Below are 15,674 nucleotides of genomic sequence, written 5' to 3'. Positions count from 1 at the left end.
GCTCACGGCTGGCTGCTGCAGCCTGGAGACCACAGCGAAGTGGCAGCGAGCCTACCGAGCCATTGCAGGCGTGGGGGGGGGAGGGGGGGGGGCCTGGATGAGCAGGAGCGGCAGGCGGTGTGGGACTGCTGGTTTCGGTCCAGTCCCCACAGGCTGCTCCAAGGGACCCCACCGGGGCATAAAGCCCTGCACCAGGCCTCTAGTTTTATTTAACTGTCTGTGTTTTCTTGTAGTTCAGTAAATATTTGTAGGAGGATTATTCTGCATTCTTCGAAGACAGTTCATAAATCTCCTTTTCTTTAGGGTTAGTTATTGGAATTTATTACTTTCCTTTAGTGGTGTCATGTTGGCTCAGCTCTCTATTCCAGTGCCATTGTAAGCAGTGCTGTAGGTTGGGCTATGCAGCTGCCCGGGTATTCTGGTTAGGCTACATGGCTTGGTAGGCCTGGAGGCTGTTTTCAGCCCTATGCAGGGCTCCAAATTTGCTTCCCAAACTGGTCTGTATAACAGACATCACAGTTGATACGGCTTGCTGGCTGGGAACCTGAATAAGACAAAACTGAGCACCAACCTTCCGGGCCATATGGGGTCACCAGCTGGGTTTTGCAGATGAGCAGGATCACTGGTCGGGTGCTCTGCTTACCTACTACTGGCCTACTTAGCTTCCCAGGTGCTCTGGCCAGGTTTCTTGGTAAGGTGGGACTGGAGGCTGCACTCAGCAGTAGACAGCTAAGAATTGGCATCCCTGCCTAAGTGGGCAGCATAACTGGCTCCCAAGCCAGCGAGGCTCGTTGTTTGAGGTCTTGAATCGGGCAAAACTGCGCATCGAGTTTCCTGGCCAGATGGGATCAAGTCTTGTGTTCATATTCTTAAGAAACTGTCAAGTAATTTCCACTGGCAATGTATGAATGATCCAGTGTCTCTACATCCTCTTAAGCACTTGGTGTTATCACAATTCTTCATATTAGCCATTCTAATAGATGAGTAGTGGTATTTCATTGTGGTCTTAATTTTGCAATTTCATAGATTTTTGCTCTTTATATTTCCTTTTGCGTATCTTGAGTTTAATTTGCTTTTTTTTCTAGTTTCTTGAGATGGAAGCTTATATCATTGACTTGAGACCTTTATTCTTTTCTAATGTCAGTGCTTAGTGCTATGAATTTTTCTCTGTGTTGTTTTAGCTATATCACACACATCTAGATATATTGTATTTTCATTCTTATTCAGTTTAATGTGTTGTTGTTTGTGGGTTTTTTTTTTTTCTCTTGAGACCTTCTCTGACTCATGGATTAATTAGAAGTGTGTTATTTAGTTCCCAAGTGTGGAAAATTTTATGTTATCTTTTTCCTATTTCTAGTTTGATTCCATTGTGGTCAGAGAACATAGAATGTGTGATTTCAGTTCTTTTAAATCATTTGAGGTTTGCTTTGTGGGTCAAGATACTGTCACTCTTGGTGTATATATATTCCACAGTCACTTGAAAATAATATGTATTTTGTTGTTTGGTGGAGTTTTCTTTTTTTTTTTTTTAATTAAATCTTTATTGTTCAGATTATTACATTTGTTCCTCTTTTTTCCCCCCCCATAACTCCCCTCCTCCCAGTTCCCGCCCCACCCTCCGCCCTCACTCCCCACCCACTGTCCTCATCCATAGGTGCACGATTTTTGTCCAGTCTCTTCCCACATCTCCCACACCCCTTTCCCCCCCAAGAATAGTCAGTCCATTCCCTTTCTATGTCCCTGATTCTATTATAATCAACAGTTCATTCTGTTCATCAGATTATTTATTCACTTGATTCTTAGATTCACTTGTTGATAGATGCATATTTGTTGTTGATAATTTGTATCTTTACCTTTTTCTTCCTCTTCCTCTTCTTAAAGGATACCTTTCAGCATTTCATATAATCCTGGTTTGGTGGTGATGAACTCCTTTAGCTTTTCCTTATCTGTGAAGCTCTTTATCTGACCTTCAATTCTGAATGATAGCTTTGCTGGATAAAGTAATCTTGGTTGTAGGTTCTTGCTATTCATCACTTTGAATATTTCTTGCCACTCCCTTCTGGCCTGCAAAGTTTCTGTTGAGAAATCAGCTGACAGTCGTATGGGTATTCCCTTGTAGGTAACTGAGTTTCTTTCTCTTGCTGTTTTTAAGATTCTCTCTTTATCTTTTGCTCTTGGCATTTTAATTATGATGTGTCTTGGTGTGGTCCTCTTTGGATTCCTTTTGTTTGGGGTTCTCCGCGCTTCTTGGACCTGTAAGTCCATTTCTTTCACCAGGTGGGGGAAGTTTTCTGTCATTATTTCTTCAAATAGGTTTTCAATATCTTGCTCTCTCTCATCTTCTGGCACCGCTATAATTCTGATGTTGGTACGCTTGAAGCTGTCCCAGAGGCTCCTTACACTATCCTCGCATTTTTGGATTCTTTTTTCATTTTGCTTTTCCGGTTGGATGTTTTTTGCTTCCTCGCATTTCAAATCATTGACTTGATTCTTGCGCTCCTCTGGTCTGCTGTCGGGCGTCTGTATAATATTCGTTATTTCAGTCCGTGTGTGCTTAATTTCTAGTTGGTTCCCCAATATAAGATCGAGGGTCTTATTAGTTTTCGTGTAGATCTCATTAAGTTTATCGGCAGCTTCTAAACAGTTCTTGAGAGACCTTAAAAGTGTGGTTCTGAACTCTATATCTTCCATTGACAATTTTGTCCTGTTTCTTTGTCTCCGCATTTTGTTATGCTTCCTTGGTGCACCCCCTAGTGGTCTTTGTTCGCAGTCTTATAGTTAAATCTTGATTGTTGTAGCTAATTCCAGGGAGGGTTTGACCTCCAGGCCAAGTGGCTATGAGAATCAGCTGTGTCAGCAGTGAGAGAACTTCTGTCCTCTAGGGAGGTGCTAATCTAGCCTTTGCCTGAGGCTATCCGGCAAATGCCTCTGTGCAGGGCTTGGGCGGGGCGGGTCGCACAGGATCAACAGGGTGGGCCGGAGAGAGCAGTTATGGCGACTCTCAGTCCTGTCCCCAGGGGCTCTGCCTCTCTGAGTCCCAGCACCCGCTGCAGAGCTCGGAGAGAAAGCTGCACTCGCTCTGACCGAAGCCAGACAGTCCCGCTTCTCCCGTTTGAGTCTGGGTCCCTAAAGACTCGCCTGTATCTGGAGCTCAGAGTCTGCGACTCCCTCCGGATTGAAAACGCCAACCGCGCCCTCCGCCGCCAGCCCGCTCCGCGCACTCCGCACCTCAGAATTTGACTTCAGCACTGTGCCTCCTCTGAGTGTCCGTACGCGTTTCTCTTTCCTCCTAGTTGTAGGACTTCCACTCAGCCAGCGTTCCTGTGGTTCTGGGTGATGTCCCTTCCGTGTTTTAGTTTCACTTTTGAAGTAGTTGTTCAAAGCAGCAAACTCCGGCGTTAACCTATGCCGCCATCTTGGTTCTCCATATTTAAATCTCTGTTTGGTGGAGTTTTCTATAAAAGTTTATTAGATTGTGTTGGTTGATGGTATTATTGAGTTCTATATCACTGCTGACTTACTGACTTGTTGATTAATGTTAGAAAGGGGTATTAATGTTTCCAGCTGTAATAGTATATTTGTCTGTTATTCTTTTCAGTTCCATCAGTTTTTGCTTCACATATTTTGCAGCTCTTTTGTTGGGTACATACACCTTTAGGTTTTCTTCTTGGTAGATTGACAGGATGTAATGTTACTCTCTGTCTCTGATAATTTCCCTTGCTGAAGTCTACTCGGTAGAGCCATACCTGTTTTCTTTTAATTAATGCTTGCATAGTCTGTCTCTTTCCATCCCTTTACTTTCAACCTAATTATATAATTCTATTTGGAATGAGTTGCTTGTAGGAAATATAAAGTTGATTCATTTTTTTCAATCTATGCTGCTAATGTCTGTCTTTTAATCGATGCGTATAGACTGTTATTGATTTACATGTATTGCAGTTATTGATATGTTAGTATTTAAGTCTGCATTTTTTGTTTGGTTGTCTGTTTAGTAGTCACATTGATTAGTTGCCTCCCATTCACACACTGACTGGGGCCAGGGATCAAGCCTGCAACTGAGATATGTGCCCTTGACCAGGAATCAAATCCATGACCCTTTGGTCTGAGGGCCAATGCTCTAACCACTGAACAAACTAGCCAGATCCATACTATTCTTAATATAGTACATTAGCTATCCAGTGAAACTTGATTTGTGCTATGAAAAATAATAGGCACTAGCCACATGTCTTAGTTGAGGGTTCTCCAGAGAAATGAACCAATTGGAGGGAGGGAGGGATAGATGATTAGATAGATAGATGATAGATAGATAGATGATAGATAGATTGATTGATTTATACATGTTTATGAAGGCAGAGAAGTCTCAGTCAGCAAGCTGGAGACCCAGGAGAGCTGATAGTAAAGTTGTCGTCTATCTGAGTCTTAGTTCGAGGAGAAGCCTGATGTCCCAACTCAAAGACAGTCAGGCAGAGAGAAATAATTCTTTCCTACCTTTCTGTTTTCTTCAGGCTTTCAGTGGATTGGGTGAGTCCCACTCATTAAGGAGGGCAATTTGCTTTATTCAGTCCACTGATTCAAATGATAATCTCATCCAGAAACACCCTGGCAGACTCACCTACAAATAATAGTTAGCCAAATAGTGAATTGGGCACATAAAAGTAGCCATCACATTACCAGTATATATGGCTACTGATCACTTAAAATATCACTAGAGCAACTAAAAAACTATTTTTTTAAAATTTTTAATTAATTTAAAGAGCTAAACATGGCTCATGGTTACTGTCCACAGCAGTAGATTGTCTCAGTCCTCAAATGGAGCTTTTTTTTTTAAATTAAATCTTTATTGTTCAGATTATAACATTAGTTACTCTTTTTTCCCACCATAACTCCCCTCCACCCAGTTCCCACCCCACCCTCCGCCCTCACTCCCCACCCACTGTCCTTATCCATAGGTGCACGATTATTGTCCAATCTCTTCCCTCACCCCCCACACCCCTTTCCCCCCCACCAAGAATAGTCCATTCCCTTTCTATGTCCCTGATTCTATTACAATCGCCAGTTCATACTGTTCATCAGATTATTTATTCCCTTGATTTTTAGATTCACTTGTTAATAGATGTGTATTTGTTGTTCATAATTTGTATCTTTACCTTTTTCTTCTTCTTCCTCTTCTTAAAGGATACCTTTCAGCATTTCATATAATACTGGTTTGGTGGTGATGAACTCCTTTAGCTTTTTCTTATCAGTGAAGCTCTTTATCTTACCTTCAATTCTGAATGACAGTTTTGCTGGATAAAGTAGTCTTGGTGGTAGGTTCTTGGCATTCATCACTTTGAATATTTCTTGCCACTCCCTTCTGGCCTGCAAAGTTTCTGTTGAGAAATCAGCTGACAGTCGTATGGGTACTCCCTTGTAGGTAACTGACTGTTTTTCTCTTGCTGCTTTTAGGATTCTCTCTTTGTCTTTTGCTCTTGGCATTTTAATTATGATGTGTCTTGGTGTGGTCCTCTTTGGATTCCTTTTGTTTGGGGTTCTCTGCGCTTCCTGGACTTGTAAGTCTATTTCTTTGACCAGGTGGGGGAAGTTTTCTGTCATTATTTCTTCAAATAGGTTTTCAATATCTTGCTCTCTCTCTTCTTCTGGCACCCCTATAATTCGGATGTTGGTACGCTTAAAGCTGTCCCAGAGGCTCCTTACACTATCTTCGTATTTTTGGATTCTTTTTTCATTTTGCTTTTCCAGTTGGGTGTTTTTTGTTTCTTCGTATTTCAAATCTTTGACTTGATTCTTGCGATCCTCTGGTCTGTTGTTGGGAGTCTGTATAATGTTCTTTATTTCAGTCAGTGTATGCATAATTTCTAGTTGGTCTTTTATCATAACATTGAGGGTCTCATTAGATTTCTTGAGGATCTCACTACATTTATCGGCGGTCTCACCAGTCTTTTTGAGGGTCTTATTAAGTTTATCGGCGGCTTCTAGACAGTTCTTTAAAGACCTTAAAAGTGAGGTTTTGAACTCTATATCCAGCAGTTTGCTTTCCTCCAATTCTGTCATTTGTGTCCTGTTTCTTTGTCTCAGCATTTTTTATGCTTCGCTGTGTCGATAGAGTTCTTTTCTGTGCTAAGTGTCCCAACTACCTGAGGTAGACACTCTTGGTGCACCCCCTTGTGGGCTTTGTGCACAGTCTTGTTGTAATTAAGCCTTGATTGTTGTAGTTATCACTGTGAGAAATTGACCTCCAGGCCAATCGGCTGTGAGAATCAGCTGTGTCTGCAGTGGGAGAACTTCTGTGCTGGAGACACCCCTCTGGGGCTAGCCTTGCTTCAATGGGGCTTTGGTGCTCACTGAGTCTTCCCCTTGAGTGTGTCTTTTACGGTTCCACAGAGCTGCAAACTGGATGGTCCCACTCTGACCTCTGGGCTTCCTGGCTCCTGGATCTCTAGGGAGGTGCTAATCTAGCCTTTGCCTGAGGCTATCCAGCAAAAGTCTCCCTGCAGGGCTTGGGCTGGGTGGGTCCCACGGGATCAACAGGGCGGGGTTAGCAATTATGGCTGCTCTCAGTCTTGCCCTCAGAGGCTCTGCTTCTCAGTGTCCCAGTAATTGCTGCAAGCCCCACGGAGTGAAAGCTGCCCTAGGGTTCTGAGCGATGCCAGACAGTCCCGCTTCTCCCGTATGAGTTTGGGTCCCTAGAGACTCGCCCGGAGCTGGAGCTCAGAGTCTGAGACTCCCTCCCGATTAAAAACAACAACCACACCCTCAGCCACCAGCCCGCTCGGCATGCACTCTGCACCTTAGTATTTCACTTCAGCACTGCGCCTCCTCTGAGTCTGGGTATGATATTCTCTTTCCTCCTAGTTGTAGAACTTCCACTCAGCCAGCCTCCTGTGGTTCTGGATGATGTCCGTTCTGTCTTTTAGTTATATCTCTGAAGTGGTTGTGCGAGGCAGCAAACTCCGTTGTTTACCTATGCCGCCATCTTGGTTTCTCTGGAGTTGGAATCTCAAATGGAGTTTTGATGCTATAGGACAGTGGTCGGCAAACTGTGGCTCGCGAGCCACATGCGGCTCTTTGGCCCCTTGAGTGTGGCCACGAAGTTTCAGTCGCACTGTACATATTTTGTGGAAGAACCACACTCAAGGAGCCGCAGTTTGTGATCACTGCTGTAGGACCATTCAGACTACTTCTCTAGTGTCTGGTTTCCATCTAGGCTAGAAACATCCCCTCTGGGAGGACCAGCTTGGTGGTGAGAAGTCCAAATACCATGAGACTGCCACATATAGGGACGTATAAGCTATCCACATGGAGAGATCGCAGAGAGAGGGAACCCCATGTGTTCTAGCATCCATTTGAAGTATCAGAAATGTGAATGAAGAAGCCATATTGGACCTCTAACCCAGTCAGGCCTTCGGATTGAGACAGGCCAGTAAGCCAGGACAAGTGGAGTAGGGAAGTAGACAGAGAGCTGAACAAACTGGCAGAGCAATTGCCTGCAGATAGAGAAAGTCACCTCCCTAGAGATAACATTAGGCCACAGTTGTATTTCAGCTCCAAGTCCAGAAAAGCATGAAAACCAGGTGGGCAACAGTAGGACCAGCTGCAATGACTAAGGACCCCCTGCCCTGACACTGACCAATCAGTGGAGACCATGACCCTGAACGAGCACACCTAGAAAACTGATGAATAATCTGCCGGAACCCTTCCCGGAGACCTCCACTAAGATTCCCACCCACAAGAGAGAGAGAAAAGCCTCAAGGCAAAGGCCCCAGCTTGCGCACTCCCTATGGGGAGCAGCCCCACCATCCCCTTTCCTTCTTCCCTCTCTTATTCCCCCACAGGCAGGCGTATCCTAAACCGTAAAGGACCCCGTGAGACTTGCAACCAGGGGAGCAATAGGCAGCAGCAGCTCCTCCCAGGCTCACCCCTGAACCTGTTCCCAAGGCCCCCTTTTCTCTGCCTTCCCAGTGAGCCAGGGCAGCCCAGCCTAGGCTCTCCTGTTGCTGCTTCTATGCAAAGCCCTTTCTTGTTCTACTGTCCCAGCTTTAATAAATGTTCCCACATAGCCACCTGGACTCATGTGAAATTTTTCCTGCACTAAGTCAAGAACCCACACACTACTGGTGGGTCCTAGGAGACCCACCAAGGGCTCGATCCCCTTCCCAGTAACAAGATGATTCAGCCAGAGCTGCCGTCTGACTCTAACCATATGAAAACCCCCGAGCAAGAAGCTTCAGCTAATCCCACAGAACCATAAGAGATTACAAGTTTTTTGTCTTAAGCCACTAAATTTTGGGGTGATTTGCAAAGCAATAGATAACCAAAACAGAAATATCCTAAGAAATCGAGGTTCTATATTTCTTTGCCTACTCTCATTCCTGGTCATCTTTATTTTTTTTCCTACTTCCTTTTGGTGGTGTCAACTTTCATGCTGAGCACTGAGTTTGCAGTTTGGGATAATCACAGTTATCTGGCCTTCAACTATCCAAGATTTCTGACCTCATGTTTAAAAGGCCTTTAAAATAAAGTAATTTGTTTTTTCTTTCTGCTTTCAAATAAGCCAACTTGGATCAATGTTTGCCTTTTTCTTTCTTAGCAAAGGCCATAAATAGTTAATACAATTGAACACAGATTCCACCCACCCCCCCACCCCCCCCCCCCCCGCCCATCAGTTGTCTTTTATTTTTATTTATTTATTTATTTTTTTTTGATCCAGTATCTTTATTCCTAGTGAATTATCTTTTTTTTTAATTAAATCTTTATTGTTCAGATTATTACATTTGTTCCTTTTTTTCCCCCCCATAACTCCCCTCCTCCCAGTTCCCGCCCCACCCTCCGCCCTCACTCCCCACCCACTGTCCTCATCCATAGGTGCACGATTTTTGTCCAGTCTCTTCCCCCATCTCCCACACCTCTTTCCCCCCCAAGAATAGTCAGTCCATTCCCTTTCTATGTCCCTGATTCTATTATAATCACCAGTTCATTCTGTTCATCAGATTATTTATTCACTTGATTCTTAGATTCACTTGTTGATAGATGCATATTTGTTGTTCATAATTTGTATCTTTACCTTTTTCTTCCTCTTCCTCTTCTTAAAGGATACCTTTCAGCATTTCATATAATCCTGGTTTGGTGGTGATGAACTCCTTTAGCTTTTCCTTATCTGTGAAGCTCTTTATCTGACCTTCAATTCTGAATGATAGCTTTGCTGGATAAAGTAATCTTGGTTGTAGGTTCTTGCTATTCATCACTTTGAATATTTCTTGCCACTCCCTTCTGGCCTGCAAAGTTTCTGTTGAGAAATCAGCTGACAGTCGTATGGATATTCCCTTGTAGGTAACTGAGTTTCTTTCTCTTGCTGTTTTTAAGATTCTCTCTTTATCTTTTGCTCTTGGCATTTTAATTATGATGTGTCTTGGTGTGGTCCTCTTTGGATTCCTTTTGTTTGGGGTTCTCCGCGCTTCTTGGACCTGTAAGTCCATTTCTTTCACCAGGTGGGGGAAGTTTTCTGTCATTATTTCTTCAAATAGGTTTTCAATATCTTGCTCTCTCTCATCTTCTGGCACCGCTATAATTCTGATGTTGGTACGCTTGAAGCTGTCCCAGAGGCTCCTTACACTATCCTCACATTTTTGGACTCTTTTTTCATTTTGCTTTTCCGGTTGGATGTTTTTTGGTTCCTCGCATTTCAAATCATTGACTTGATTCTTGCGATCCTCTGGTCTGCTGTCGGGCGTCTGTATAATATTCGTTATTTCAGTCCGTGTGTGCTTAATTTCTAGTTGGTTCCCCAATATAAGATCGAGGGTCTTATTAGTTTTCGTGTAGATCTCATTAAGTTTATCGGCAGCTTCTAAACAGTTCTTGAGAGACCTTAAAAGTGTGGTTCTGAACTCTATTTCTTCCATTGACAATTTTGTCCTGTTTCTTTGTCTCCGCATTTTGTTATGCTTCCTTGGTGCACCCCCTAGTGGTCTTTGTTCGCAGTCTTATAGATAAATCTTGATTGTTGTAGCTAATTCCAGGGAGGGTTTGACCTCCAGGCCAAGTGGCTATGAGAATCAGCTGTGTCAGCAGTGAGAGAACTTCTGTCCTCTAGGGAGGTGCTAATCTAGCCTTTCCCTGAGGCTATCCAGTAAATGCCTCTGTGCAGGGCTTGGGCGGGGCGGGTCGCACAGGATCAACAGGGTGGGCCGGAGAGAGCAGTTATGGCGGCTCTCAGTCCTGTCCCCAGGGGCTCTGCCTCTCTGAGTCCTAGCACCCGCTGCAAAGCTGGGAGAGAAAGCTGCACTCGCTCTGACCGAAGCCAGACAGTCCCGCTTCTCCCGTTTGAGTCTGGGTCCCTAAAGACTCGCCCGGATCTGGTGCTCAGAGTCTGCGACTCCCTCCCGATTGAAAACAACAACCGCGCCCTCCGCCGCCAGCACGCTCCGCGCACTCCGCACCTCAGAATTTGACTTCAGCACTGCGCCTCCTCTGAGTGTCCGTAAGCGTTTCTCTTTCCTCCTAGTTGTAGGACTTCCACTCAGCCAGCATTCCTGTGGTTCTGGGTGATGTCCCTTCCGTTTTTTGGTTTCACTTTTGAAGTGGTTGTTCGAGGCAGCAAACTCCGGCGTTAACCTATGCCGCCATCTTGGTTCCGGTATCCATCAGTTGTCTTTTAAAAGTCAAAAGGCATATAGCTGCAAGGAGTGTCTTGGCCATGACTGTAAGAACCCACTGTTTACATTGGGAATTCTGCTTACTTGTGTCAGAATCAAACAACTTATTTGTGCCAGAATCAAAATCAATATTTTAACATCTGCTTTGTGACCAGAAGAAAATGAGTGGGCGGGGAGAGGGGTGTGTTGGGTATATACCCAAATGATTATATAAATAACGGCTCTTACATAAAACAAGACCAGTCAGGTAGTGAGATTCTATATAAGCTATTTATACAATTTATAAATTGTGCTACTTAACACATTTATATATCTTGAACTGTATCCCTTAATAATATACTTTTTATTCCAGTGAACACATTTATACAAATTTAAAAGGAATTTATTTTTAAGTGTCATGAAAACAAATGTTTAGAACAAGGATTACTATTTTGTCATTGTTCTTAGTGAGCATTTTTTATAATTGATAAGTGGGAAAATTTTGATCTGAAAATTTTATTGGGACTCTAATTCAGTGATTTTTCTTTTCATTTCAGTTCTAAGTACAAATAGAAATTGGCTATGGATAATTCATATGCTTTCAATCAACGAAGCTCATGTAATGGAATTCCATCTGAGAAAACAAACAACTTACTTGTGTCAGAAGATCATGGACAGAAAATCTTGAGTGTACTACAGAATTTTAGAGAACAAAATGTCTTTTATGATTTCAAAATAATCATGAAAGATGAAATAATCCCATGTCATCGTTGTGTGTTAGCAGCGTGCAGTGACTTTTTCAGGTATTTTACCTTGTGTATGCCTCAGATTTTATGATATGGGTAATTAAGTTAGCTTTTTCAACTCTCCTCAACTCTCCATCCACAGGAGCATGCAACAGTGATTTTTATTTCTTGAAAAGAGCTCATTAGAGCCTAGATTAACTAATTCTTTTTGAGCATGAAAATTTAGGACTATCTTTTGTGATGTTTTATAGAACATTAGTCCCTTAAAATGTTCAGGGGAAAATTGTTTCCATCTGCAGTCATTTTATGTAGGGGATCCCTGCACTGTATCCTTTAGAAAAAGAGGAAAGAACAGATTTGTCCAAAATGGAAGCCAAGTTCAAAGAAAATGAGGAGCCTGAGAGGAAACCACATTTCAGTCACATATTGATTGTATCAATGGATTATCGGGAAGAGAGAGACTCCAACCCAGAGGATTTCACTATAGTAGTGAGAAGTTCCTCCAGAAGCATTTCTGAAGGGGACCCAGCTTGTTCCAGTTTGGGCAGCCTTCTGAATATAAGTTGGTTCCCATGTAGATCATCTTACAAGGAGTGTCTTAGTCATGGCACTGTAAGAACCCACTGTTCACATTGGGAATTCTGCAAGGGTTGGGGTCAAACACATGACCCTGGGAGGCCTCTTGGTGGCATCCTGGCTTCAGCCGTCCTAGTCACGCTGCAGTAAACTGAAGTGCTCATTGCAACCTTTTACATTATGTTCAAGTTTGAAGCAATTTTTATTTGAAGTAAACAGGTTTTAAATCTCTAATAAACAAACAATGTAAGAGTAAAATTTAAGACAAAAATACAACTCTTAGCTGTTTCCCTAACTACACTGTATGTTTTCATCTGTTTTTTGTTTGTTTTTCCAGTTCTTTTCTCAGATAACTTCTGTTATTTTTCTTTATACTTCCCTGGAGCCCTAACTGTTCTTATGCTCTGTCACACTCAGGTTCCACCAGTTTCTTCCCCTCTATCCCAATCCAGTTTTTCTTCCAAGTAGTTCTGTTCTGCTCCCTTATCCTCATGTCACCTCTTCATCAGAGGAAGCTGTACAGTACAGTGCTGCAGCACTTGGCCTCTTAATACTCATGCCCTAAATCTAAATCCCAGCTCTACCATTTATTCGATAGGTGACCGTAGGTGTGGGGCCAGGTTACTGTTTCATTTTTTGAAATCACTTTCCCTTTTTCCTCAAGTGCTGTATGAAATGTGTCCTTTTAGATGTGTGTTTATCTTATTTGGTGGATTTTCCCCACACAGGCAGATGCACTTGCAACATCTGATATCTCATTGTATTCCCTCTTTCATAGGTCTCAGTACTGCCAAATCAAAAATTCATTTTGAAAGAGACTTCTAAATGCTAACCGCAGAAGCATTATGCACCTTAAATAATTTTAGTTGTTACCTGCAGAGTTGGTACTGATTAACCAACCCATAAATAAACAAATTAAGTCATAAGAGAGAGATTTTATGAATAATACATAAGGACATCAAATCAGTATACAAAATTTAAATCTTTTTATAGCCTTCTTTGGATTAGTTGCTGTAGCTCAGTTATAATGAATACTGTGCAATATGGGAGTTATGTAATACATCTGTTTTGTAGATAAATAGTATTGTATGTATCCATTCAAATTTTAAACTAATTTATTACAATGCTTTGAAATATATTTTAAATCAACTTAAGGTTAAAGGAAATCTTTTCAAGGTAATACTGAAAATTTTCATGGAGTAGATTATTTCTGTTTACTTCTATGTTCTTTATTTTTGCAGGGCTATGTTTGAAGTAAACATGAAAGAAAGAGATGGTGGGAGTGTTACCATTACCAATTTGTCCGCCGAAGCAGTAAAAGCCTTTCTTGATTATGCCTATACTGGAAAAACAAAGATAACAGATGATAATGTGGAAATGTTCTTCCAGGTGTCATCGTTTTTTCAAGTTCCCTTCCTATCCAAAGCCTGCAGTGACTTCTTAATAAAAAGTATTAATATTGTCAATTGTTTACAGTTATTATCTATATCAGATAGCTATGGCTCTCCCCGTTTGTTTGATCATGCATTATACTTTGTACAACATCACTTTTCCTTGTTATTTAAATCCAGTGATTTCTTAGAGATGAATTTTGGAGTAGTGCAGAAATGTCTGGAATCGGATGAATTAGATGTTCCTGAAGAAGAAACTGTCCTGAAAGTTGTCCTGAATTGGACTAAATATAACTTACAAGCAAGGCAAAAGCATCTGCCTTATCTGATTAAAAAAGTAAGATTACATCAATTACCTGAGGAGACACTTCAAGACTGTCTGCTTAGTGAAGAGTGTTTACTCAAAAACACCAACTGTTTTGACATAGTCATGGATGCAATTAAATGTGTGCAAGGTTCTGGTGGACTTTTCCCTGATGCGCGACCATCCACAACTGAAAAATACATCTTTGTTCACAAAACTGAGGAAAATGGCGAAAATCAACATACATTTTGCTATAATATCAAAACTGATTCGTGGAAAATACTGCCACAATCACACCTGATTGATTTGCCCGGATCTAGTCTGGCAAGTTACGGAGAGAAAATATTCTTGACAGGTGGTTGCAAGGGGCCGTGTTGTCGAACAGTTCGGCTTCATATTGCAGAGTCATATCATGACGCCACTGATCAAACCTGGTGCTATTGTCCAATCAAAAATGATTTCTGCCCAGTATCAACCATGAAAACACCCAGAACCATGCATACATCGGTTATGGCTCTTAATAGATTGTTTGTCATAGGTGGAAAGACGACGGGATCTCGGGACATTAAAAGTCTCCTAGACGTTGAATCTTACAACCCTCTTTCCAAAGAATGGATGTCTGTTAGCCCGTTACCCAGGGGCATATACTACCCCGAAGCAAGTGCATGCCAAAATGTAATTTATGTGCTTGGATCAGAGGTAGAAATTACAGATGCCTTTAACCCATCGCTTGATTGCTTTTTTAGATACAACGCTACAACTGATCAGTGGTCTGAATTAGTAGCAGAGTTCGGGCAATTTTTTCATGCCACATTAATTAAAGCTGTCCCGGTAAACTGCACACTGTATATATGTGACCTTTCCACCTACAAGGTTTATAGTTTTTGTCCTGATACTTGTGTCTGGAAGGGTGAAGGATCTTTTGAATGTGCAGGCTTTAATGCAGGTGCTGTTGGAATTGAGGATAAAATTTACATATTAGGTGGTGACTACGCACCCGATGAAATCACAGATGAAGTGCAAGTCTACCACAGCAGCAGGTCCGAATGGGAGGAAGTGTCACCGATGCCAAGAGCCTTAACTGAGTTTTACTGCCAGGTGATTCGGTTTAACAAATACCGGGACCCCTGGTTTTCTAACCATTTCTAAAAGTAGTGTGTGCGTAGACATTGTAAAACTCTTTCGGTTCTAGAAACCTAGGGGAGGTTTGTTAAATAACAGTTGGTAAAAAAGGTCTATGCATCTTAAATCAAAATTTACCTTCTATTAGAGAATTACTGTGAATGAACACTGTGTAAGAATTAGCAGTTCCCAGAAACTTAAAATATAAAATGCATTTTACCAAAAACTATACTGAATATAATTTAATCTTAGAGAATCCAGAATACTTGTATTGTCTTGTGTAAATAAAACTCTAGGCTTGAATGTTTTAATTTTTAACAATGAAATACAAAAACAAATAGTAAAAACAAAGTTCACAGATTTGTACTATGTAAATGGGGGAAATCTCTTTAGGTAGTAAAAATGAATTATGTACACTATATTTTATGAACTGAAAAATAAATTACAAAGGTGAGAATCCTACCCTGTTACTACAGGTTTAAGAGTTATTGAATTCCTATCCTTTCTGATCATAGTTAGCTTCTTTTAAGTACTTTTTTCTTTCACCATTATTTGGTCAGAAATTTTTCTAAAATGCAACGTGTTTCCCCAGCATCCTAAACTGTACACTGAACATGAACATTTTTTATAATTCAACTTTTTTAATGACTCGACTCCTCATTAGGAGTGTAATGTACCATATTATACTTTCATAATGCTACCAGCAGTTACTGAAATGTTTTTAAAATTGCCGTTCCTGCCGGAACCGGTTTGGCTCAGTGGATAGAGCGTCGGCCTGCGGACTGAAGGGTCCCAGGTTCGATTCCGGTCAAGGGCATGTGCCTGGGTTGCGGGCGCATCCCCAGTGGGAGATGTGCAGGAGGCAGCTGGTCGATGTTTCTCTCTCATCGATGTTTCTGGCTTT

At 41.8% G+C, this 15,674-nt stretch overlaps 1 protein-coding gene across 6 annotated transcripts in view; it reads left to right on the top strand.

The window, feature by feature from the left end:
* The window catches only part of KBTBD3 (kelch repeat and BTB domain containing 3), a 31,074-nt gene extending 16,152 nt beyond the window's left edge, over nucleotides 1-14,922 (top strand). For 4 of the 6 annotated variants that reach the window (XM_059707949.1, XM_059707950.1, XM_059707953.1 and 1 more), the window contains 2 exons: nucleotides 11,189-11,434; nucleotides 13,195-14,922. In XM_059707949.1, coding sequence (XP_059563932.1) covers nucleotides 11,214-11,434; nucleotides 13,195-14,797 — 1,824 coding nt within the window. In that variant the 5' untranslated portion in view covers nucleotides 11,189-11,213 and the 3' untranslated portion in view covers nucleotides 14,798-14,922. Of the gene's footprint in view, nucleotides 1-11,188; nucleotides 11,435-11,465; nucleotides 11,940-13,194 lie in introns of those variants that run through there. The other 2 variants (XM_059707955.1, XM_059707954.1) reach the window with 2 other exon arrangements.
* The last annotated feature ends 752 nt before the right edge of the window (nucleotides 14,923-15,674 follow it).

Source organism: Myotis daubentonii, chromosome 9 (genome assembly GCF_963259705.1).
Source record: "Myotis daubentonii chromosome 9, mMyoDau2.1, whole genome shotgun sequence".
NCBI lineage: Eukaryota > Metazoa > Chordata > Mammalia > Chiroptera > Vespertilionidae > Myotis > Myotis daubentonii.
The sequence above is the reverse complement of the archived record's forward strand: the minus strand, read 5'-3'. Positions and strand labels throughout refer to the sequence as shown.